The sequence below is a fragment of the Dipodomys merriami genome, unplaced genomic scaffold (assembly GCF_024711535.1).
Source record: "Dipodomys merriami isolate MVZ:Mamm:240054 unplaced genomic scaffold, mDipMer1.0.p SCAF_11, whole genome shotgun sequence".
Lineage (NCBI taxonomy): Eukaryota > Metazoa > Chordata > Mammalia > Rodentia > Heteromyidae > Dipodomys > Dipodomys merriami.
The window spans coordinates 43,522,854-43,547,375 of record NW_027202382.1 but is presented as its reverse complement, the minus strand read 5'-3'; the positions used below and the strand labels follow the sequence as shown (position 1 = coordinate 43,547,375).

At 50.5% G+C, this 24,522-nt stretch overlaps 1 protein-coding gene across 2 annotated transcripts in view; it reads left to right on the top strand.

Moving 5' to 3' along the window:
* The window catches only part of Zer1 (zyg-11 related cell cycle regulator), a 31,374-nt gene that overhangs the window by 5,471 nt on the left and 1,381 nt on the right, over positions 1-24,522 (top strand). Inside the window, exons 2-15 of one of the 2 annotated variants that reach the window (XM_070014777.1) lie at positions 4,149-4,399; positions 6,014-6,164; positions 6,323-6,759; positions 7,008-7,184; positions 7,922-8,036; positions 8,165-8,311; positions 8,569-8,736; positions 14,818-15,033; positions 15,882-15,923; positions 16,044-16,163; positions 16,908-17,023; positions 19,176-19,364; positions 20,343-20,440; positions 21,607-21,709. In XM_070014777.1, the coding sequence (XP_069870878.1) occupies positions 4,242-4,399; positions 6,014-6,164; positions 6,323-6,759; positions 7,008-7,184; positions 7,922-8,036; positions 8,165-8,311; positions 8,569-8,736; positions 14,818-15,033; positions 15,882-15,923; positions 16,044-16,163; positions 16,908-17,023; positions 19,176-19,364; positions 20,343-20,440; positions 21,607-21,709 (2,237 nt within the window). In that variant the 5' untranslated portion in view covers positions 4,149-4,241. Of the gene's footprint in view, positions 1-4,148; positions 4,400-6,013; positions 6,165-6,322; positions 6,760-7,007; positions 7,185-7,921; positions 8,037-8,164; positions 8,312-8,568; positions 8,743-14,817; positions 15,034-15,881; positions 15,924-16,043; positions 16,164-16,907; positions 17,024-19,175; positions 19,365-20,342; positions 20,441-21,606; positions 21,710-24,522 lie in introns of both variants that reach the window. The other variant, XM_070014776.1, reaches the window with a different exon arrangement.

Below are 24,522 nucleotides of genomic sequence, written 5' to 3'. Positions count from 1 at the left end.
TCCTTTCTGTCCCCATGCTAGAATCCAGATGGCTGTGCCTGCCCCCAAAATGAGGGTTCCTCCTCTGTACATCATCTTTATAACAACAATTTTAAAAATTTAGTTTGGGGCCAGTGGCTGACGTGTAATCCTAGCTACTCAGGAGGCTGAGATCTGAGGATCACAGTTTAAAGCCAGTTTGGGCAGGAAAGACTATGAAACTCTTAACTCCAATTAACCCTCAGAAAACTGGAAGTGGTGCTGTGGCTCCAAGTGGTAGTGCTCTAGCCTTGAGTGAAAAAGCTCAGGGACAGTACCCAGGCCCTGAGTTCATGCCCCAAAATTGACAACAAAAAACCAAAAAACCTAAGAATGAGAGTTCCTCAATTCTAAGGGGTAGATAGAGTGAGCAGAGTATCTCTGATGGGCACCAGGCCTGAGCTGGCATAGGCAGGGAGCGATAGAGTAGGCAGAGGTGGTTGTCTCTGATAGGCACCGGGCCTAAGCTGGCCTGGGCAGGGCGTAGAGCCCTCAGGCCTCTTGGCTAGCCACCTTTCAGTCACTGCCACACAGTGGTGGGTAGATGTGCTGTCTACCTGCTTTTCTCTTTGGGAGCCTTTGGTGACCTTAGCAATTGAGGTGGTGGTGCCTCCTCCACCTGAGGAGTAGCTGCCTGGATACCCTAGGCCTTGACCTGCAAGAAAGGCAAAGCCCCTGGTGGCTCTCTCCCACGCAGGCAGTCAGAGGCCTTGGCTGTGACCAGTTTCCAGGGACTCATGGTCAGTGAGTCTTCACTCGGGCCATGGCATTTGTTGAAAACTGCTGTGTGTCAGGATCTGTGAACATTCAGTGCTTCCTGTGTTTAGGTCCCAGGGCTTGGGTCCATGGTGTCAACATCCAGCACCCTTCCTTTCAGCCTGTGCACCTCTTTCCCTCCATCCCAGGACACCTGTCTCTTTTCTCTGCAGCACCATATTTAGCTAGGACTGATCTTTGCAGTTTCAGCTGAAATGCCTCTTCTAAAGAAGCCTGGCCTGAAGCTAGGCATTCAAGAGGCTGATACCTGGAGGATCATGTTCAAGGCCTGCCTGGCAGAAAAATCCCTGAGTCTCCATCCCCAGTTAAGTAGGAAGCATGGTTCAAGTGGTAGAACACCAGCCATAGCACTTGAGAAAAATCCCTGGACCTGGGGGGAGGGGTGGCTAGGGGGGGGGAGCTGGCCAGCTCCAAGGAAGGCCCCTAGGTAGGAGGGTTTCTGGGCCTCACAGCCCTCTTGTCAGCTTCAGAACCCTGGGCCCAGTTACATGATATGCATTTGTGTGCTTCAGCCCTTGTGTGTTTCCCCGCAGAGCCAAGATGTCCTGTGTGGGAAAGGACCTTGCCTGGCTTGCTCACCTTGCTGAGGGAAGGCTAGGTACAGGGAAGCCATGCCAGACAAGTCAGGTTCCTGTCTTCCAGAGGCTACTGTCTGCTAAGGATGCCTGTGAGGCACCACATGGGAGCACCCTAGCAGTGTAGGGGTGGCCACCCTTGTCCTGGGACTGGAGGACTAGCTAGTTGAACAGGAGAACTCAAAAACGGTGCCTTAGGTGGTACTATCTGGAGGAAGGAGATGTAGGAATGTGATTGGGAAGCCTGGCAACAGTATTTATAGCAGGAAGTGAAATAAATGATGTTGAATTTGGATGGTCCCAGATGAAAGATCTAAAGATGATCTGAGCCTCAGGCCTTCTGCCAGTCCAGGAAAGGAAGCCATCTGACTAGACAAGAGGGTCAAAGGGGACCCTGGGGGCCAGAAAGCTGGCTCCAGTCCCAAAGGCCAGGGGTGACTGCTGGAAGAGATTCCTGGCAGAGCAGGACCTGCCTGTGGCCCTGCCTTCTGGCTCCAGCCTCCTAGGCAGGAAAGGGCTACCGCTTCAAGTCTGGAAGGAGTGGAGGCAGGCAAAGGCCAAGCCGAATCTGAGAATCCTGCTCATTCTGCCTTCCCTTCAAGGTGTCACCTCTCCCATTGGACAGCTGACATATTGGGCCTTGTGGGAGGTCTTGGCTTAGGGGATACCGTCCCTGATCTGCATGAGGGCCAGGGCAGATGGTTATGATAAGAATGGGGTCTTTTCCCTGCATAGTACTAGATAGAGATTGAACCCAGGGTCCTGAAAAGCTAGATAGCATTCTAACATTGAGCTATACCTCCATTTTCACCCTGTTTTAAATTATTTTTTTTATTTTTTATTTTTTATTTTTACTTTGAAGCTGGCACCAGTGGCTCTCACCTATAATTCTAGCTACTCAGAAAGCTAGAATTAGCTGATCTGAGACTCATGATTTAGAGCTGGGCAGAAAAATCTGTGAGACTCATTTGTTTGTTTTGTCGGTCGTAGGGCTTGAACTCTGGGCTTGGGCGCTCGCTGTAGCTCAGCTCTTCAGCTCAAGGCTAGTGTTCTGCCACTTAAGCCACAGCGCCACTTCTGGCTTTTTCTGTTTATGTGGTACTGAGGAATCGGACCCAAGGCTTCATGCATGCAAGGCAAGTGCTCTACCACTAAGCCACATTCCCAGCCCTCTGTGAGACTCTTGATTTCCAGTTAACCAGCAAAAAAGCCACAAGTGCAGGTATGGCTCAAGTGGTAAGCAACAGCCTTGAGTGAAAAAGCTAAGCAAGAGCATGAGGCTCTGAATTCAAGCTCCATTACTGGCCCACACAAAAAAATTGACTTTGATACATGGTCTTGGGATGCCTTTGAACTTGCTGCGTAGCCCAGGCAGGTGTCAAACTTCTCCTGCCTCAGCCTCCTAAGAAGTTGGCACTATGGTGTATGATGGTTTCTTATTCCTGTTTTAGAGGAAAAGATGGTAAGGCACAGAGAGGTGAAAATCCTTGCCCCAGTTCACCTGCTTTTAAATAGTGGGTTGAGCCAGGCACTGGTGGCTCACGCCTGTAATCCTAGCTACTCAGAAGGCTGAGATCTGAGGATCTCAGTTCAAAGCCAGATGGGCAGGAATGTCCGTGAGACTCCAGTTAACCACCAGAAAACCGGAAGTGGTGCTGTGGCTCAAGTGGTAAAGTGCTTGACCTGAAGAGCTGAGGGACAGTGCTCAGGCCCAGTTATCAAGCCCCATGACAAGAAGAAGAAGAAGAAAAAAAAAGGACTGGGAATGTAGCCTAGCCTATTGAACCCATACCTGGGTTCAATTCCTCAGTACCCACATACACAGAAAAAGCCAGAAGTGGCATTGTGGCTCAAGTAGTAGAGGCTAGCCTTGAGTAAAAGAGCTTAGGAGCCCGGCACTGGTGGCTCACGCCTGTCATCCTAGCTACTCAGGAGGCTGAGATCTGAGGATCGCAGTTCAAAGCCAGCCCCGGCTGGAAAGTCCGTGAAACTCTTATCTCCAATAAACCACCAGAAAACCAGAAGTGGCGCTGTAGCTCAAGTGATAGAGTGCTAGCCTTGAGCTGAAGAGCTGAGGGACAGCACTCGGGCCTAGAGTTCAAGCCCCACAAATGACCAAAAAAAAAAAAAAAAAAAAAAGCCTAGGAACAGCACCCAGGCCCTGAGTTCAAGCCCCAGGACTGGCCAGAGGAGGGTGGGGGGAATAGGGGATTGAGACTTGGAGCTGGCACTGCCCACCTTCCATGCAGTTTCTGGTCTGTGGCATCACCTGCTCTCAGAGCTGCCCAACTGCAGACACACAGCACACTGTGACCTGCTCCATTCTTGAGCAGTCTGCAAGTTTCCTAGAAGCTCAGCACTGTTGGCACCCTCTGAGAGCCAGTGTGGTAGAATCCAAGAGATCAGGCTCCAACCCGAATACACAAAGTAGCCCTTTGCCTTGAGCATGCATTTCCTCACCTGTATGACAGCCTCAGTGTTTGTTGTGTACGGTCTGTGTCAGGCTCAAGACTGGAGCTGTTGCTCAAGTGGTAGAGAGGTAGTGGCTAATTAAAAAAGCTGAGTGGACTTGAGGTACTGAGTGGAAACTGTGGTACTGGTGGGAAGGTGGGGGAGGGTGTGACAAAAAAGGGAGTCCAGAGCTTTGGGTGTGGCCCTTCCAAGCTGCTAGTTTGGATGTTACATTGGGGCCTCAGTTTCCTCACTCAGAGTAGCTGTAGGGTGGTTGATGTTCCTGGCCCCTGTCTTCAGCTCACTTGGCTTCTTTCCATTCCCAAGGCTGAGCTCTGCCAATGACGTTGTGAGTGTTGGAGAGTTACTGTAGCCTTTGGGGGGCCCTTTTCCTGGGGTTGCCACCTGCCTGCCCACAGCATGGCGTCTGACACGCCTGAGTCTCTGATGTCCCTCTGCACTGACTTCTGCCTGCGCAACCTGGACAGCACCCTGGGCTACCTGCTGGACAAGGAGACTCTGCGGCTACATCCTGACATCTTCTTGCCCAGCGAGATCTGTGACCGGCTGGTCAATGAGTGAGTAAGCCAGGTTGGGCCAGGGCTGGGACTGTGTGTGTGCATGGTGAGCATACGTACAGGTGTATGTGGGTACAGAGGTATATCCATTACCATAGAGGTGGAGATGTGTATGTGCTGAGCTGTGTACAAATGTATGTACATACAGACGTGGCAGCATAGCCAGGGTTGAGACTGCAGAGTGGTGAGCTCTAGAGCCTTTCTGCCAGCCTAGGATTTCTCCATGAGCTGCTACCTATGCCACATTTCATTGAGGCTCGCCCTGTGCATATGGTGTGTGTGTGTGAGAGAGAGAGAGAGAGAAAGAGAGAGAGAAGTAGAGAAGGAGGGAGAGAGAACCACAAGTGTGCATGTAGTGATGAGATGGAGCATGTCCTGCATATGAAGGAAGGTATTATCTGCTGTCCCTGTGTGTGTACACGTGTATGCAAATGGGTGTTCCCACAGGTAAACTAAGCACACAGACAAGTACAGATTTATATACGTGCTAGTGCTAGAATAAAGAATCCATGGCCTTATAAACGTAGCTACTCAGGAGGTCCAGATCTGAGGATCACAGTTCAAAACCAGCCAGCCAGGGCAGGAAAGTCCATGACACTCCTATCTCTAATAAACCACCAGAAAGCCAGAAGTGGAGCTATGGCTCAAGTAGTAGAGTGCTGGCCTTGAGCAAAAATAGCTCAGGGACAGCAGCCAGGACCCAAGTTGAAGCCCCATGACTGACACACACACACACACACACAAAAAAAAAAAAGAGCCAGGTGCTGGTGGTTCACACCTGTAATCCTAGCTACTCAGGAGGCTGAGATCTGAGGATCGTGGTTCAAAGACAACAGGGCAGCAAAGCCGGTGAAACTCTTAATCTTCAATAAACCAGTCAGAAAACTGGAATTGGTGCAGTGGCTGAAGTGGTAGAGCGCTAGCTTTGGGCTGAAGAGCTGAGGGACAGCGTTCAGGCCCAGAGTTCAAGCCTCATGACTGACAAAAAAAAAAAGAAAGAAAGAAAAAGAAAAGAAAAAGAACCATCTCCAGGACCAGAAAAGGCCTGTGCCATGTGTGACGCTCAGGGCTCAGGTAGAGAGCACAGCAGCACAGCCAGGTTTGAGATCACAGAGTGCTGAACTCCAGAGCCTGTTTGCCATCTAGGACTGCTGCCTGAGCTGCTGTCTGTGCTTGCTTTCATTGAAGGCTTGCCTTGTTCCCTACTGCAAATTCCAGACCACTTGGCATAATTGGCCAAGTGGAAAGGTTGGGTGTGGCTGATAAGTAGTTGCATAAGATGGTATGTATGTCAGCTTGGTGGAGGGCCTGGCTATAGTATGCAGGGAATGGCATGCGTGTGTGGCTGTGTAGGGTACCCATGTGCATGTTGTGTGTGCACCTGCAGAGGAGGTTTAGGTGTCTGTATTTGTTACGGGGGTGTCCAGGCTCTGCTCCTGAAGGAGTGATACCAAGCATCGCTCTGAGAGTGACTTCTAGGCTCCTGGGCACCCTAACCACATCTGTACTATAGTAAGTGTCCATCTGTTGAGAGGAGGAGAGGGATTGTTGCTGGGTTGGTCGGGCTCTGAAGGTGCTCGGGTCCCTCCTTGAGTCATGTTCCTTCTGTCCCAGGTATGTGGAGCTGGTGAATGCTGCTTGCACCTTTGAGCCCCATGAGAGCTTCTTCAGCCTCTTCTCAGACCCCCGCAGCACTCGCCTCACCCGCATCCACCTGCGGGAGGACTTGGTGCAGGACCAGGACCTGGAGGCTATTCGCAAGCAGGTAAGGCTGGCTGGCCAAGACACCACTGGGCTTGGGAACAGTACCTTCAGCGCTGCCAGTGCTGTCCCTGCTAGGCAGAGCACCTTCCCAGCCACCTGCTAAGGTGATGCCAGGGTGGATAGAGGAGGTGATGCTGACAGAGTTGTGCCCACACCTAGGACTTGGTGGAGCTGTACCTGACCAACTGCGAGAAGCTGTCCGCCAAGAGCCTGCAGACACTGCGCAGCTTCAGCCACACGCTGGTGTCCTTGAGCCTCTTCGGCTGTGCCAACATCTTTTATGAAGAGGAGAACCCGGGGGGCTGTGAGGACGAGTGCCTCGTCAACCCTACCTGCCAGGTGCTGGTGAAGGACTTCACCTTTGAGGGCTTCAGCCGCCTCCGCTTCCTCAACCTAGGCCGCATGATTGATGGCGTCCCTGTGGAGTCGCTGCTGCGGCCACTGCGCTCTCTGGCCGCCCTGGACCTGTCAGGCATTCAGACAAGCGACGCCGCTTTCCTCACGCAGTGGAAGGACAGCCTGGTGTCCCTTGTGCTCTACAACATGGACCTTTCTGATGACCATATTCGTGTCATCATCCAGCTACACAAGCTACGGTGAGCTGCCCACCATGCCCAGCTCACCAGGACAGGGTGGGCTCTGTCATTTCTGGGGGTTCAGCTCTGGCCAGGTGGAGGGTAAGGACAGAAGCGCTGTTTACTCCTTAAACCCCATGTTCCAGCTGGGGAGGTCTGTTGAGGGCACTGGGTCTCTGCAGGGCTCCTTCTCAGGATGCCCTGATCATCTGTGGGGGAGTGGGACCCTCCCCTGCCACAGTCTGAGGGAACCCCTGCCCCACCTGCAGACACCTGGACATCTCCCGAGACCGCCTCTCCAGCTACTACAAGTTCAAGCTGACCCGGAAGGTGCTGAGCCTCTTCGTGCAGAAGCTGGGGAGCCTCATGTCCCTGGACATTTCCGGCCACATGATCCTGGAGAACTGTAGCATCAACAAGATGGACGAGGAAGCGGGGCAGACCAGGTGGGGGCCATGGATTCACCAAGCTCTCACTTAGTATCCTCTGCCTGCCACAGCGCCCTGCTGGGTAGGGGAGATAAGCCAGTCAGGCCCTGTCCTCTGTGGGCCTGGTGAGCCAGTAGGGACAGACAAGTCATTTTTGGGTGGGGCTGTGGGGCGGGAGGTGCAGGTTCTGTGATGGCACGAGGATCAGGAGGAAGAGGAATGGTACCTGGCTGTCATGAAAGCCTTTCTGTCTGCCAGAACAACAGCACGTGTCAAGGCCAGGAGGGGAGTAGATGAGCCCCTGGGAAGCCCCTGTGCCCAGACTGGCAGAGTGCAGCATACTGTGGCTTGGGAAAATGGGGCCAGCAGAGACTGCTGCTCAGCAGGTGTCACTCACCTAGCTAGCGCCAGAAAGGCCAGTGGCCAGGTCACATTGAAACCCAGGCACTGTCATTGACCACAAGCTCTGCCAAGCTGACCAGCTTGCCCCTTCATGACTAGGTGAGATGTGGGCCAGCATGTCCTTTCTAGCATGGCTGTAGTGGTGACTGTCCCATGGCATACTGCTACCTCCTCCCTCCCATCCCATCCCATACATGCTCTCCAGTGTTCCCCGCCACCTCTCCACCATGGGGTCCATCTCCCCTACCCTTGAGAAGAAAAGACTCTAGAGCCAGTAATGGCCAGAAAGCCCCCTGGGGAAGCCCCAATCAGGTTTGGCCCCCAGCCACTGATCCAACACGCTCCTTCCACAGCATTGAGCCTTCTAAGAGCAGCATCATGCCTTTCCGGGCCCTGAAGAGGCCCCTGCAGTTCCTAGGACTCTTCGAGACTTCCCTGTGCCGCCTCACGCACATTCCAGCCTACAAAGTGAGAGGCAGGCGAGGAGGGGAGGAACGGGGAGCTGGGACAAGGGAAGGGATGGGCGGGGTACCTGGGTGTCTGGAGCTTCTACCCTCTGACCTCTTCTGCTGGTCCTGGGCATGTCTCCTCCCCAGGTGAGTGGTGACAAAAATGAGGAGCAGGTGCTGAACGCCATCGAGGCCTACACTGAGCACCGGCCTGAGATCACATCCCGAGCCATCAACCTGCTGTTTGACATTGCACGCATTGAACGCTGCAACCAGCTCCTGCGGGCCCTGAAGGTCAGCCGTAAGCCCAGAGATGGCTCCTGGCCAGCCAGGCCCTCTCAACACCCTCTTCCCCCAACCCTAGGGAGCAGATAGTCTTGCCTGCAGACCCCAACCCCACCTGGCAGTACAACTTCCTTCCCCAGGGCCTTGTTCAGACCCCATGCCCACCATTGCCCTACGAGAGCAGGCCTGGGTCAGCCCTGCCCTGAAAATGTGTCCATGCCCCTTACACACACACACACACACACACACACACTATCTTCACACAGCTGGTCATCACGGCCCTCAAGTGCCACAAGTACGACAAGAACATCCAAGTGACAGGCAGCGCTGCCCTCTTCTACCTGACCAACGCCGAGTACCGCTCAGAGCAGAGTGTGCGGCTGCGCCGACAGGTCATCCAGGTGGTGCTGAATGGCATGGAATCCTACCAGGAGGTGACGGTGAGCCCCCTGCCCACCATGGCCCGCATGCTTTGCCCAGCCACCTACCCCGTTCCTACTTCTGAGGGCCCTAGACCCTCAAGTGCTCACCTGGCTGTGGGCTGATGTCCCCAGTGCCCTCTCCCCAGACACCACTCCCAGTCCCTTCGAGCTGACATTCAGGGTCCTGGAACCCAGCCACCAGTTGTCTGTTGCCCACAGCCACAACCATCTACCACTCCGCCCTGCATGGAGGCTTGCCTCTGGGCCTCTGTTCACTTTTCCCCAGCCTCTCTGCCCCTGACACTCTTCCCAGGGTCTACTTTTATTAATGACTGTTTTTACTAGAAAAGCAATAAAAATGTGTATTATTCCTAATAATAATTACACATAGAACATAAAACCACACATAATTCCACAACACAGAGTACCACTATTGTTCTGGATTTCAGTCTTGCATTTGTGTTTGGTAAATGGGGTCATTTACACAAACTGTGCTCTCTGTGTGGTGTGGGTATTTGGTATTTGGCAGTGCCTTGTGGATGTGAGCATTTCTCAGGGCAATACTGGTGCTTGAACTGACCGACACAAACAAGCAAACAAAAAAACAGATTGCATAACAAACAAAAAACTTAAAGTGATACAAGAACAAGTTTCTTTTGTTGTTGTTGGTGGTGGTGGTCGTAGAGCTTGATCTCTGGGCCTGTGCGCTGTCCCTCAGCTCTTCAGCTCTAGGCAAGTGCTCTACCTCTTGAGCCACAGCACTACTTCTGGTTTTCTGAGTGGTTTATTGGAGAGATAAGAGTCTCAAAGACTTTCCTGCCCAGGCTGGTTTTAAACCACCATCCTCAGATCTCAGCCTCCTGAGTAGGATTACAGGTGTGAGCCACCAGTGCCCAGCTTTATTTTATTTTTTATTTTGTTATTATTTCTTTTGTCAGTCCTACGCCTTGAACTCAGGGCCTGGGCACTGTCCCTGAACTTCTTTTGTTCAAGGCTAGCACTCTACCATTTAGCCACAGCACCACTTCCCAGCTTTTTCTGTGTATACAGTACTGAGGAATTGAACCTGTGGCTTCATGCATGCTAGGCAAGCACTCTACCACTAAGCCACATTCCCAGCCCCATAACAAGTTTCTTAGGAAGTGCAAGTCCCATCTCCTCCCTGAATAGAGCTAGTTTGAATGTTTCCACTACTTAGTGTGGTCTCTGCTAGAGCCTGTGCACTGACCAAGCCCCACACCCTGGGTTGTAGCTCACAAGGAAGGTTGTGCCCTTGTGTCTGTTACTGAATCTGTTCCAGGGTTAAACCCTTAGCTTGACCTTTATCTCTGACTCATTACTGACTGTACTTAACTGATGATCCTTCCAAGACATTTCTACAAATAGAATTGCTCAAACAATAGATATATAAGTTTTTAGGCATTTTGTACTTATTTCCAAATTGTCCTGCAGAAAGGCCAGATGGGGCCATAGCTTTGGCTGGGTGGAAGACACACATTTTTCAGACTTGTTTGATTTGGTCTGATGAGAGTTTTAGGTTTTGAACTCGGTGCCTGAGTCCTGTCCCTTAGCTTTTTATCTAAAAGCTGATGCTCTATCACTCAAGCAACAGCGACAATTTTGGTAGCTAATTGGAGATAAGAGTCTCATGGACTTTCCTGCCTGGGTTACTTTTGAACCGCAATCCTCAGCCTCAGCCTCCTGAGTAGTTAGGATTACAGACCAGAGCCATGGATGCCCAGCAACTTCTCTGGCCTTTAGAGTGGTAGTTCTTTTTAATTTCCTAATTGGATAAGAGGAATATTTCTTTTCTTTTCTTTTCCTCCTCCTCCTCCTCCTCCTCCTCCTCCTCCTCCTCCTCCTCCTCCTCCTCCTCCTCCTCCTCCTCCTCCTCCTCCTCCTCCTCCTTCTTTCTTCTTCTTCTTCTTCTTCTTCTTTTTTTTTTTGTTGTTGTTGTCAGTCGTGGGGCTTGAACTCTGGGCCTGGGCGCTACACTATCCCTCAGCTCTTGAGCTCAAGGCAAGCGCTCTCCCACTTGAGCCACAGTGCCACTTCTGGTTTTCTGGTAGCTTACTGGAGATAAGAGTCTCACAGACTTTCCTGCCCGGGCTGGCTTTGAACCATGATTCTCAGAACTCAGCCTCCTGAGTAGCTAGGATTTACAGGTGTAAGCCACCAGGCGCCTGGCGAGGAGTATTTTTTCTAATGAAAACATACCAATTGAAGACTCCTAACTGAATTAATAAACCCTATCAGGTGAAGGAAAATCAAAATAACAGGAAGCTACATTTAATCTCAAGACTGACAACAATCAACATTGACAGGTGGGGTACCCTCCCTCCCTTTCCACTGGTGACATAGGTGGTATGGCCTATGCGGGGGGAGGGGGGGGGACACAATGGACAAAACCTACCAAAATTGTAAATTCATTTACCTTTCTGTCTAAGAACTTCAAGGTTAGAAATATGCAAAGAGGAAAAAGATACGAGGGCTGGGAAGGTGGCTCAGTGGTAGAGTGCTTGTCTTGCATGCATGAGGCCCTGGGTTCGATTCCTCAGCACCACATAAGCAGTAAAAGCCAGAAGTGGTGCTGTGGCTCAAGTGGTAGAGCGCTAGCCTTGAGCTGAAAAGCTCAGGGACAGTGCTCAGGCCAAGAATTCAGACCCCATGACCAACAAAAAAGAAAAAGGAAAAGGAAAAGATATGAATACACGCACCCTTATTTGATGAAGCAGAAATCAGGAGAGACAACAATGTTCTTGGGGATCAGGTTCCTGTATAGGTAATAATAAGTAATCCCCATCCATCTCCACAGTGGACTCATACAGTACCATCGGTCAGCCTATGAGGAAAGACATCCACTGCATGCCGATGATTTAAGAGTCATTTGGGGCTGGGAATATATATGGCTCAGTGGTAGAGTGCTTGCCTAGCATGCATGAAGCCCTGGGTTTGATTCCTCAGTGCCACATAAACAGAAAAAGCCCGAAGTGGTGCTGTGGAGTGCTAGCCTTGAGCACAAAGAAGCTCAGAGACAGCCCAGGCTCTGAATTCAGACCCCAGAACAGGCAAAAATTAAAAAAAAAAAAAAAATTGGAACCGTTCTGTATGATAAATTCTTTTTTTTTGGGGGGGGGGGGCGGTCGTGGGCCTGAACTCTGGGCCTGGGCGCTGTCCCTCAGCTCTTCAGCTCAAGGCTAGCGCTCTACCACTTGAGCCACAGCGCCACTTCCGGCTTTTTTCTTTTTGTTTATGTGGTGCTGAGGAATCAAACACAGGGCCTCAGGCATGCAAGGCAAGCACTCTACCACTGAGCCACCTTCCCAGCCCATGATAAATTCTTTTATACTTCCCTAACCCAAATATGTAATTATTTTTGCCTTGTGGATGCCACAAAACTTTACGGTGATCACCTCTTAGGAGTGACATGGAGACTGTGGACAAGTATGGTGGTGTATTCCTGTAATGCCAGCACTCAGTATGCTTATGCAGGAGGATCAAAAGTTTGAGGCCAGCTTGGGCTACATAGCAAGTCCCTGTATGGAAAAAAAAACCTTTATATAACTAATATACACTAATAAAAAAAGGGAGGGAAGAAAATAAAGGAAAAAAATAGATTGACTTTCTACTTCAGTGACGTGAAAGTTTATGGTAAGTATTGCTTTTATAATTTAAAATAAACTTTTTTTTTTTTTTTTTGTCAGTCATGGGGCTTGAACTCTGGGCTGCGCTCTTCAGCTCAAGGCAAGTGCTCTACCCCTTGAGCCACAGTGCTACTTCCAGGTTTCTAGTGGATTATTGAAGATAAGAGTCTCAGGTACTTTCCTGCCTGGGCTGGCTTTGAACCGAGATCCTCAGATCTCAGCTTCCTGAGTAGCTACGATTACAGGCGTGAGCCACTGGCACCTGGCCTAAAGTAAACATTTTTAGTCAGGCTCTGGTGGCTCATGCTTGTAATCCTAGCTACTTGGGAGATCTGAGGATCATGGTTAAAAGCCAGCCTGGGCAGGAAAGTCTGTGGAGACCCTTATCTCCAATTAACCACCAGAAAACTGGAAGTGAAGCTAGGGCTCCAAGTGTGGTAGAGTACTAGTCTTGTGCAAGAGAGTTCAGAGACAGTGCTCAGGCACTGAGTTCAAGCTCTACGACCAACAGAAACATAAAAATAAAGAATAAAATAAACTTTCCCCAAAATTAAAAAATACATAAATGCTCACACCTATAATCCTAGGATTGAGGCTCAGAGCCATTCCAGGTAGGAAAGTCTTATCTTCAGTTGACTACAGAAAAGCTAGAAATGAAGCTGTCAATCAGAGTGGTAGAGTGCTCGCCTTAAGCACAAAAAAAGCCAGGAGACAGTGCCCAGGCCCCGAGTTCAAGTCCCAGGACCAGCACAAATGGTTGGTTGGTTGGAGATGAAGCTCAGTGATTGAATGTTTAGCATGCATGAGTTCCTGGGTTTGATTCCCAGCACTGCAAAAGTTGTATGTGTTTGTTGTTACATGTGTGTCTGTGAAGTATTAGGAGAAAGAACAAAAAGTTAATCAAGGCCAGGCACTAATGGCTCACACCTGTAATTCTGGCTACTTAGGATCTGGAGATCAAAGTTCAAAGCCAGCCCCAGCAGACAAATCCAACAGATTTTTACCTCCAACTAACCAGCAAAAAGCCAGAAGGAGGGGGCTGGGAAGGTGGCTCAGCAGTAGAGTGCTTGCCTTGCATTCATGAGGCCCTGGGTTCGATTCCTCAGCACCACATAAGCAGAAAAAGCCAGAAGTGGCGCTGTGGCTCAAGTGGTAGAGTGCTAGCCTTGAGCTGAAGAGCTGAGAGACAGCCTCCAGACCCAGAGTTCAGGCCCCACAACTGATGATTAAAAAAAAAAAAAAAAAAAAAAAGCCAGAAGGAGGTATGGCTAAAGCTGGTGGAATGCCCTCTTGAGCAAAAAGGCCAAACGAGTACATATCTCTTGAGTTCAAGCCCCAATACCATACACACAATGTGCACACACAATAATGTCTCTGAATCACATGACATAAAGCATAATGAATGCCTAGTGCCTGACAAGGAAAAAGGGGATGTGCTGAGACACCAAATGTGCAAATGGTACAGAGAATAGGAGGCCAAGCAGCTACCTTGGCACAGCCTCCTTGAAGAGGTGCCCCCAGGGACATGTGCCCTAGAAAAACCCACACTGCTGACACCTGAGCTCCCATGTGTGTACAGTGACCAAATGCCTGTCCATCAGCAGGAGAATAAATAACATGGAAGAATCGTGATGGAAAACTATATAGTGGTGCAAAGAAAAGGAACATCAGCTGCATGTAACCAGTTGAGGTTGTAAGCCAAGCTGAACAGAAAAGGCAGGGAGCAGTGACTGGTTTCCTGGTAACAGTTTAAGCCAGGAAGGGACAGATGAGGACTTTTGGTGCTAATGGTGATGTGGTGGTTTCTCGACCCAGATAGTGGCTATATGGCTTTTTGTTTTTGTCACTTGTGGGGCTTGAACTCCAGGCCTGGGTGTCATCCCTGAGCCTCTTTGTGCCCAGGACTAGTGACCTACCACTTGAGTCATCACCATTTCCGATTTTTTAGTGGTTAATTGGAGAGGAGTGTCTCGAGGGTCTTTCCTGCCCAGGCTGGCTTCAAACCACGATCCTCAGATGTCAGCCTCCTGAGTAGCCACGATTTCAGGCATGAGCCACTAGCACCTGGCTGGGTGTTTGTTATAATTTATAATTATTTCTGAAATTGTATACTTGTGGGGTCTCTGAATGTTTTTAAAACACTTTTGTGTGTATGTACTAGTCTTGGGAATTGAACTCAGGTCCTGGGCACTGTCCCTGAGCAAAAGTTTTTGCTCTGCCTCTTGAGTCACCTTAGCTTTCTGAGTAGCTAGGATTTCAGACATGAACCACTTGTGCCTGGTGCAAAGTATTTTTTCAATAGTCTTAGTAAAACACAACAAAATAAAAAAGCCATGGAGTGCCTCTTCAGAGAGCCTTCCTGGAGCACCCGGTGCCTCCATGAAGCCCTGGGTCCCGACGGCCAAGGCTGCCCCTGAACGTGCCCTGCCTGTCTCCTGTCCTGGCCCAGGTGCAGCGGAACTGCTGCCTGACACTGTGCAACTTCAGCATCCCCGAGGAGCTGGAGTTCCAGTACCGCCGTGTCAACGAGCTCCTGCTCAGCATCCTCAACCCCACCCGGCAAGATGAGTCCATCCAGCGCATTGCCGTGCACCTGTGTAACGCCCTGGTGTGCCAGGTGGACAATGACCACAAGGAAGCCGTGGGCAAGATGGGCTTCGTTGTGGTATGTGGTGGCAGACAGGCCGGGGCGTGAGTCACTGAGGAGGGCTGGGGTTTCACTAGGTGTAGAGGAGGCTGTGCTGAAGTATGGAGGCTTTAGTCTTGATAGAGAAAGAGGTGTGTGTGTGTGTGTGTGCTTTAGTCTTGATAAAGGTATGTGTGTGTGTAGGCTTTAGTCTTGATAAAGGGGTGTGTGTGTGTGTGTGTGTGTGTGTGTGTGTGTATGTAGGCTTTAGTCTTGATAAAGGGGTTTGTGTGTGTGTGTGTGTGTGTGTGTGTGTGTGCGTGTAGAGCCTGTGACTTTGCTAGGCAAATGTTCTACTTCTGAGCTACCAGTGGTAACCCTGGAAAGATTCCTTAGTAGTAGTGACTGTTGCTGTGCCCCCATGGATTTCCTCCCCCTTTCCCAAGTCCCCCACACCATGGTCCATTAGTGCCCATTTTACAATCCATTCCTGCCTTCTCAGACAGGAATGTGGCAGGCGTCCCTGGAACCACACGGCTGGGCTGGAGTCAGTGTGCTCAGTGTGAGCCTGACATCAGTGTAGGTGGTAAGCAGAGCGGGCCAGCTGCAGGTGTCCACAGCACAGGTAGCCTAGCTCGCAGGAAGAAGAGAGAAAGGCATGGGCTCAAGTCCACCTCACCACCGTGCCCCATTTCACCAAGGAGTCAGGGCAGGGCCTACCACACCTGGTGCCAGCCCTGGGGTTCTGGCCTTGCACGCCCTCAAATATCCTCCCCAAAAGAGGCAGCTCCTGCAGGGCTGCATTCACCCAGCATGGGTTGCGATGCCCCTCCACGCTGGGGTCCTGGCTCCACTGGCCCCTGCCAAGCTCTTTCCTCTGCCTGCAGACCATGCTGAAGCTGATTCAGAAGAAGCTGCTGGACAAGACGGTAAGTCAGGGCTTCCAGGACCCTCTGCCTGTCCCCGACGGACTACTAGCCCGGACCCCATATGCGTGTCCAGGGTCAGGAGCTAAGCTGTCTCCCCCGCCCCCTGCCCCCTGCCCCCAGTGTGACCAGGTCATGGAGTTCTCCTGGAGCGCCCTGTGGAACGTCACCGATGAGACGCCAGACAACTGTGAGATGTTCCTCAACTTCAATGGCATGAAGCTCTTCCTGGACTGCCTGAAGGTGCGGCTGGCCACCCAGGCCCCACATCCCATGGGGCAGACTGCAGCAGCCAGCAGGAGCTCCAGAGACCTACCCTGGCCCTCACCATATGCCGGGTCCTGTGAGGTCCCCTGTCCCCTCCAAGGGAAGGCTTACCCCAGCCTCTCAGCAGTAACTTCTCACACTGCCCACAGCTGACCAGGATCCACCCCATAGCAGTGGACAGCACTCCGCCCAGCAAGATGGGCTGTCAGTCTAAAACATACCCCACAAACCCGTGTTGTGTGCTGAGCTACGCTTGTCCCAGATGTTGGCTTGCTCTCCCCAGCTTTTGTTCTGTGACACAGTCTCTGCTTTTTTACTCCCTTTTTACAATAGCCAGGCTTTTTTACAATAGCCAGGCGGCTATTGTACTCCTCCCTTATGGAGTTGCAATGGCCAGACTGATGCCCTCAGAACTTTTTTTTTTTTTTTTTTTTTTTTTTTTTGCCAGTCCTGGGGCCTGAACTCTGGGCCCTGGTGCTGTCCCTCAGCTCTTCAGCTCAAGGCTAGCACTCTACCACTTGAGCCACAGAGCCACTTCTGGCTTTTTCTGCTTATGTGGTGCTGAGGAATCGAACCCAGGGCCTCATGCATGCAAGGCAAGCGCTCTACCACTGAGCTACCTTCCCAGCCCCCTCAAAACTTTTCAATTAAGTAGGAATTAAGTAGGAATCCATTGGTCCCCAATGGCTGAGTGGTCCCCGATGGCTCTCATTTTGCCAGGAATTCCCAGAGAAGCAGGAGCTACATCGGAACATGCTGGGGCTCCTGGGGAACGTGGCAGAGGTGAAGGAGCTGCGACCTCAGCTGATGACTTCTCAGTTCATCAGTGTCTTTAGGTAAGTGTTTGCCTCTCTTCTTACACTGTGGCTGCCTGGAAGCGCAGACCTGTAGTCTGTGTTCAAATTATACAGAACTGTAGTCACTGTCACAAATGCTCTTAGCAGATTTATTTTGAATTGGTCCTGGGGCTTGAATTCAGGGCCTGGGCACTGTCCTTGAGCTTTTTTTCCCTCAAGGCTGCCACTCTGCCACTTGAACCACAGCTCCATTTCTAGCTTTTTGTTGGTTAGTTGGAGATAAGAGTCTCACAGACTTTCCTGCTTGGGTTTGGCTTCAAACTGTAATCCTCACATGCAGCCCCCTAAGTAGCTAGGGTTATAGGTGTGAGCCACTGGTGCCTAACACTGTAGTGTTTTCTTATTCTTTCAGCCTACCATAAATGCTTTCCTTGTAACTATGGTTTATGTAACCTGAGATCCCTTTAGAATGAATCTGATAAAGAGACACCAGATGGCTAGACATTAGTGTCAGCCTCCTTGAATGCATCCACATGTGCAAAGTGAGCTCAGCACTCATACACAACAGCCTTGGTGAAATAGTAGTAAGGCCAAGGCTGTCGCTCTGCTCAGTCTCTCTATAAATGCAGTGTTCATGCCTTTTGTTTGGGATTTCCCTTCTGGCTTTTTGTTTTTTTCTTTTATGTTCTTAGCTGATGTTCATGAAGACAATGAGTGCTTAGTGCTATGCTGCTGAACGGATATCTTACCTAAATCTTGTGGGGTTTTTTTTGTTGTTGTTTTTTGTTTTGTGGGTCCTGGGGCTTGAACTCCGGGCCTGGGAGCTGTCCCTCAGCTCTTCAGCTCAAGGCTAGTGCTCTGTCTCTTGAGCCACAGCACCACTTCTGGTTTTCTGAGTGGTTTATTGGAGATAAGAGTTTCACAGATTTTCCTGCCCAGGCTGGTTTTGAACTACCATCCTCAGATCTCAGCCTCCTGAGTAGCTAGGATTACAGGCAGGTGTGAGCCACCGAAGCCCGGCATCTTATCTAAATCCTAACTGCATCTATATATGTGTGTGTTGGGTCTTATACTTTGTTGAGCTTTCTTACACAGCTGGTTCTTTACCATTTGAGCCATGCTTCCAGCTATCCTTTTACTGGTTATTTTGGAAATAGATTCTTGCCAACTTTTCTGGCTGGGTAGCTTCAAACCACCATCCTCAGACTCCTTCCTAAGTAGTGAGGATTATAGGCAGAGTCATTGTGTGTTTGTTTTGTTTTTTGGTGTGTGTGTGTGTATGTGTGTGTGTGTGCGTGCACGCGCGCTCACATGCGCGAGCATGCTTGCCTGCACTGAAGCTTGAACTCAGGTCCTCGAGCACGTACTCAGCTTTGATCAAGGCTGGCATTCTTACCACTGGAGCCACATCTCTACTTCCAGTTTCTTGGAGTTTTATAGATGCTTCTGCCTGGGCAGAAGAGGTTGGAAGATGCCTGTAATCCCAGCTATTCAGGAAAGGGAAGATTGAGAAGATTATACTTCAAGGCCAGCTCAGACAAAATGTTAGTGAGACTTCATCTCAACCAATAAGCTATACAGAGAGCCATAAGTAAGAGAAGTGCAATCTTAGATCGGCCCCAGATCACAAGATGCTACCTGAAAGATAACCTAAAAAAGCAAAAAAAGTTGGAGGAATGGCTCAAGTGATATAGCATCTACCTGGCAAGCATAAGGCCCTGATTTCAAACTCCAGTACCACTAAAAAAGAAAACTGAGTCCAGGCACTGATGGATCATACCAATAATCCTAGTCAGAAGGCTGAGATCTGAGGATCATGGTCTAAGCCAGCCTTGGAAGGAAAGTCTGTGAGACTCCTCTCCAATTAACCACTGGAAAGCAAGAAGTAGAGCTATGGCTCAAAGTGGTAGAGCACTAGCCGGGCGCCGGTGGCTCACGCCTATAATCCTAGCTACTCAGTAGGCTGAGATCTGAGGATGGCGGTTCAAAGCCAGCTGGGGCAGGAACATCCTTGAGACTCTTATCTCCAGTTAACCACCAGAAAATTGGAAGTGGTGCTGTGACTCAAGTGGTGAGCTGAAGATCCCAGGAACAGTGCCCAGGCCCAGAGTTCAAGACCCACCCACGACTGACCAAAAAAAAAAAAAAAAGAGAAAGAGAGGGGGCTCTATTTTCCTTTTTCTCCTGGTAGCCACCTGCTGGAGAGCAAGGCCGATGGTATCGAGGTGTCCTACAACGCCTGTGGAGTCCTCTCCCACATCATGTTTGATGGGCCCGAGGCCTGGGGTGTCTGTGAGCCCCAACGGGAGGAGGTGGAGGAGCGCATGTGGGCAGCCATCCAGAGCTGGGACACCAACTCCCGCAGGAACATTAACTACAGGTAGGAGGTGGGGCCGGCAGGGCCTAGCTCTCCTCCCTTCTGCTCCAGCTCCACTCTTGTCCTGTGTGTCCTCACTGACGCACAGCCACGTGGCAGACAGTACACAGGACAGAGAGGTCTTTTATGTCTCACTAGCATCTGCCTGTGCCCAAGGCTTGGCATTTACAAATCCTTGGCACATGTTTATCTGTGGGAAATACAAAGGAGAAAGTAAGAACAAGAGGAAACAACATAGAACTGAGCTACGACAGCGCCCCCTGAGGGAGCCCTGTGCACTTCGGGTGCCCCATCAGGAGTTGTCAGCCCTTGCTGTGCTGTGCTTGCTTCGCCATCACCAGGCCCTGGTCTCCCTCCCCTTCTGTGACTGTGCTATCCCCTACATCTCGTTATGTAGCCCCTGCTAGCCTCAGCTTTCAGTCCTCCTGCCTCATCCTCCTGAAGGCTGGGATTCCAGGCATATACCACCACCACCAGCCATGGATGGTTGTTGAAGTTTAACTCACTTGGGAGAATTGGGTGTAGGCGGCTGTGTGGAGGATACCAGGACTGTAGTCCCTGAGCAAAAGAAAGCAGAATCACTGGCTCCCAGGGGTTTTGTTTCTTTTGTCTTTTCATTGTTGGGCCTTATGTATGCTAGCCCAGGAGGTTTTGCTTGTCCACTTTTTGGGCGTTTGGTCCAGGCTGGCTCAAGTATGGCTACTGTTGGTGGTGGTCACTCTTGCTCTGCCTCCCCACCCCCAGGCCTGGCCTGGCCTCTTTACTGGTGCTCCAGTCTGCACTCCTTCTGCCTCCATTATCTGCTCTGGCTCCCAAGGAAGTTCCTGGTAGAAACCACATGGGGTTGGACAAAAGACCAGCTGCCGTGGGCCCTGGCCTCCTCGCTTGCCCATGTTTGTCCTTAGGACCCTTCAGGGAGCAGAAAAGACTTAACTCTCCAATTCCCAGAGTCCAAAGTGATCTTGCCTTCTCTCCCTGCAGGTCATTTGAGCCAATTCTCCGCCTCCTTCCCCAGGGCATCTCTGCTGTCAGCCAGCACTGGGCCACCTGGGCCCTGTATAACCTCGTATCTGTCTACCGTGAGTGCCTACCATAGTTCATACAACATGCCTCTGGCAGCCTCATCCAGGAGGGGGCCTCTGAGAGCGGCAGGTCAGCATGGGCCTCAAACAAAGCCCTCCCCAGGAAGGCCTGGGCCCTGCCCCTCCCATCACAGCCCCATCCATATGGAGCTCCAGCCTGACTTCTGATGCTTCCTGCCCCCATAAGAGTCAGCAGCAGGGGCTGGGAAGGTGGCTCAGTGGTAGAGCGCTTGCCTTGCATGCCTGAGGTCCTGGGTTCAATTCCTCAGCACCACATAAGGAAAAAGAAAAAAGCCAGGAGTGGCACTGTGGCTCAAGTGGTAGAGCACTCACCTTGAGCTGAAGAGCTGAGGAACAGCATCCAGGTTCAGAGTTCAAGCCCCAGGGCTAAAAAAAAAAAAAACAGCAATGCCTCCCTGTCATCTTCTAGCCTCACTGCTCACCAGAATCAGCCAGTGGTATTGTATTAGCAAGACAATAAATACAAGCAAGCTGGGCACAACTTCATATGTCTGTAATCCCAACACTGGAGATACTAAAGTAGAAAGACGGAGAGTTCCAGGCCAGCCTGGGCTACATAATAAGACCCTGTCTCAGTAAATGAGTTCATACCCACATCCACAAGCGCACGCCCAGGATCTGGTGATCAGTATCCAGGGAAAATATCTCATAAGATCACTATGCGGGCTGGGAAGGTGGCTCAGTGGTAGAGTGCTTACCTTGCATGCATGAGGCCCTGGGTTCAATTCCTCAGCACCATATAAGCAAAAAGAAAAAAGCCGGAAGTGGCGCTGTGGCTCAAGTGGTAGAGAGCTAGCCTTGAGCTGAAGAGCTGAGGGACAGCGCCAAGCCAGAGTTCAGGCTCCACAACCAGAAAAAAAGAAAAAGAAAAAAGAAAGATTACAGGTATAAGCCACCAGCACCTGGCAAAATGGAATACCTTTGATCCTCAGTTAAAGATGTTTTTCCCCAAGGGCTTGTCCTTATTCCCTTTGATAGACACCGGAGCACACACCCTGTGTCTGGGCAGATGCTCCTAGCCACAGGCTTTCATTCAGCCCTCCCCTTTAGGATAGTCCTTGAGGCGAGGGTGGGTTTCTGGGACCGAGGCTAGTGGAAGACCTCCCCTCCCCATATCATGAGCTGTCTGCTCTTACCCACAGCTGACAAGTACTGCCCCCTGCTGATCAAAGAAGGTGGGGTGCCTCTTCTGAGAGACATGATCAAGATGGCGACCGCCCGACAGGAAACCAAGGAGATGGCTCGGTAAGAGACAGCTGTGGTTTTTGCTGGGTGCCTTGCCATAAGGAACAAAGGAACAAAGTGGGCCATGGTTTCCAGAGTTCCCAATGGCCCACTCAGAGTTGAGCACAGACATGTCCTGTGGAAGCCTCTCTGTGTGTCATTTCTGCCATAATACCGCAGGCACTGGATGGCTGAATTGGAGCATCAGTGGCCTCAGCTGTGAGCTTGGTTCTCTGTCATTACCAATAGACTTCATGCTCATCATAGAGCCTGAGCAGAAGACCGGGTGGGTGTACATGTATCTTCTAGAAATCAGCTGAAGTGGAATGTGAGGAATTTCTCTTTTAAGTATAAATGTGAAGGTCTTGGGAAAAAAGGAAAAAAAAAATCCTTTGTTGGGCTGGGATATAGTTCAATAGCACAAAAAGAAGAAAGTCTGGTACTGGTGGCTCCTCCTGTAATTGTAGCTACTCAAAAGGCTGAGATCTGAGAATCATTGTTCAAAGGCAGCCCAGGCAGGAAACTCCATGCAACTCTTATCTCCCATTAACCACCAGGAAAATGAAAGTGGCACTGTGGCTCAAAGTGATAGAGTGCTAGCTTTGAGCAAAAGAGCTCAGGGACAGCACCCAGGCCCTAACTTCAAGCCAGAAGACCATTAGAAAAGAAAAAAAATATATCATTATGAAAGTCATAGATGTGCTAGAGTCTTCTGACTTTTGTGTGTGTGCCTATCCTGGGTCTTGAACTCAGGCCGGAGCACTGTCACTGAGCTTTTTTGCATAAGTCTAGCACTCTTAATATTTGAGCCACAGCTCCACTTGCAGCTTTTTTGGTAATTTATGAGGGATAAGAGTCTCAGGGACTTTCTTGCCTGAGCTGACTTTGAATTGCAATCCTAAGAGCTCAACCTCCTGAGTGGCTAAATTTAGTTATGAGCCACCAGCACTCGCCTCTGCCTTTCTTTTTCTTTTCTTTTCTTTCTTTTTTTTTTTTTTTTTTTTTTGTCCTGGGGCTTGAACTCTGGCCCTGGGCACTGTCCCTCAGTTCTTCAGCTCAACACAAGCGCCCTACCACTTGAGCCACTTGGTAGTTTATTGGAGATAAGAGTTTCACGGCCTCTCCTACTTGGGCTGGCTTTGAACTGCGATCCTCAGATCTCAGCCTCCTGAGTAGCTAGAATTCAGCTTCTGCCTTTGGTTTTTGAGTGTGATTCATTGTTAGGTCTAAAACACTTCTCTGTTTCTCCCATGAGTGATTATACAAATGGGCTCAGAGAACCGGGCACCCACTGATACTTTATGCCTGTAATCCTATTCAGGAGGCTGAGATCTGAAGATTGTGATTCAAAGTCAGCTGGGGCATGAAAGTCTGTTAGACTCTTTATCTCCAATTAACCACAAAAAGCTGGAAATGAAGCTATGGCTCAAGTGGTAGAGCACCAGCCTTGATCATAAAAAGTTCATGGACAGTGCCCAGGGCCTGAGTTCTAGCCTCAGGACCAGAAAAAAAAAAAAAAAAAAAGGAAGGAAGGAAAAGAAAAAGAAGGGCTTAGGGATGTCACATGTCATAATCAGCAGTGGCAACCTTCCTTCCAACAGGATCCATTCCAGAACATTGTAGGGGTTAGGATAGTCACCTTTGCCCATCGACTTTGGTCCTAAATCTGAACATAATGTGATGTTCATCTAGACTAGGGCCCTGGAGCATAGCTGTTCCCCAGGCAGGATGGTGTTTTGGGGTAGAAGCAGTGGCTGGTTCTGCCCTTACTTTGGGTGAAAGGTACATTTAAACATTGAGGAGGGGTTGGGAAGGAAGCTCAGTGGTAGAGTGCTTGCCTTGCATGCATGAGGCCCTGGGTTTGATTCTTCAACACTGCATAAGCAGAAAAAGCCTGAAGTGGCACTGTGGCTTAAGTGGTAGAGCGCTAGCCTTGAGCTGAAGAACTGAGGGACAGCCCCCAAGCCCAGAGTTCAGGCCCCACGACTGGACCAAAAAAAAAAGAATAAAATAAACATTGAGGAATTTCTCTGAGTTTGGGAATGGTAAGATGAGAGGTTCTTCACCCTAACCCACAGGGAAGCTGGTTAGGAGGGCAGGCCCTGCCCCTAGGTGTTCTTCCTGGTGAGCCAGCGAGGTGTCCAGCATCAGCCATGCTAAACAGACCCCAGGGCCTGTGAGAAATGCTGGCTGGGACTGGCCAGTCAGCACTCCCTTCCCATGCCTTACAGTGTTTCCCTATGGACGGACTCTTGTATTTGAACTGCCAAATGAGCCTGAAGGTGCAGGAGAAGGCTCTCAGCCTTCCTTTCCTTCTAAAAGGAAGCTGCACTGAACCCCTACCCAAAAGCCTGGTGTTGGACGGGCAAGTAGTCGAGGGAGCTGTAGGACATCTGATAGCAGTGGCAGACATTCCCGGCGGCCAATCTGGAATAGGCAAGAAACATCCACCAAGACAGAGGCCTGAAGCCCAGGGGCCCTGGGGCCCTTCAGCTGGCACAGATCCCTGCCAGGCCCACCCTGCTGCCAAAGGAGGCATCTGAATTTCACTGCAGCCAGTTAAGAAATCTCTAGGGCATGGGCTGGGAAGGTGGCTCAGTGGTAGAGCGCTTGCCTTGCATGCATGAGGCCCTGGGTTCGATTCCTCAGCACCATATAAGCAGGAAAATAAAACGCTGGAAGTGGCGCTGTGGCTCAAGGGGTAGAGCGCTAGCCTTGAGCTGAAGAGCTGAGGGATAGCGCCCAGGCCCAGAGTTCAGGCCCCATGACCTGACACACACACACAAAAAAATCTCTAGGACTGCTGGGAGGAGGAAGATCTGTGGGCAGGGGAA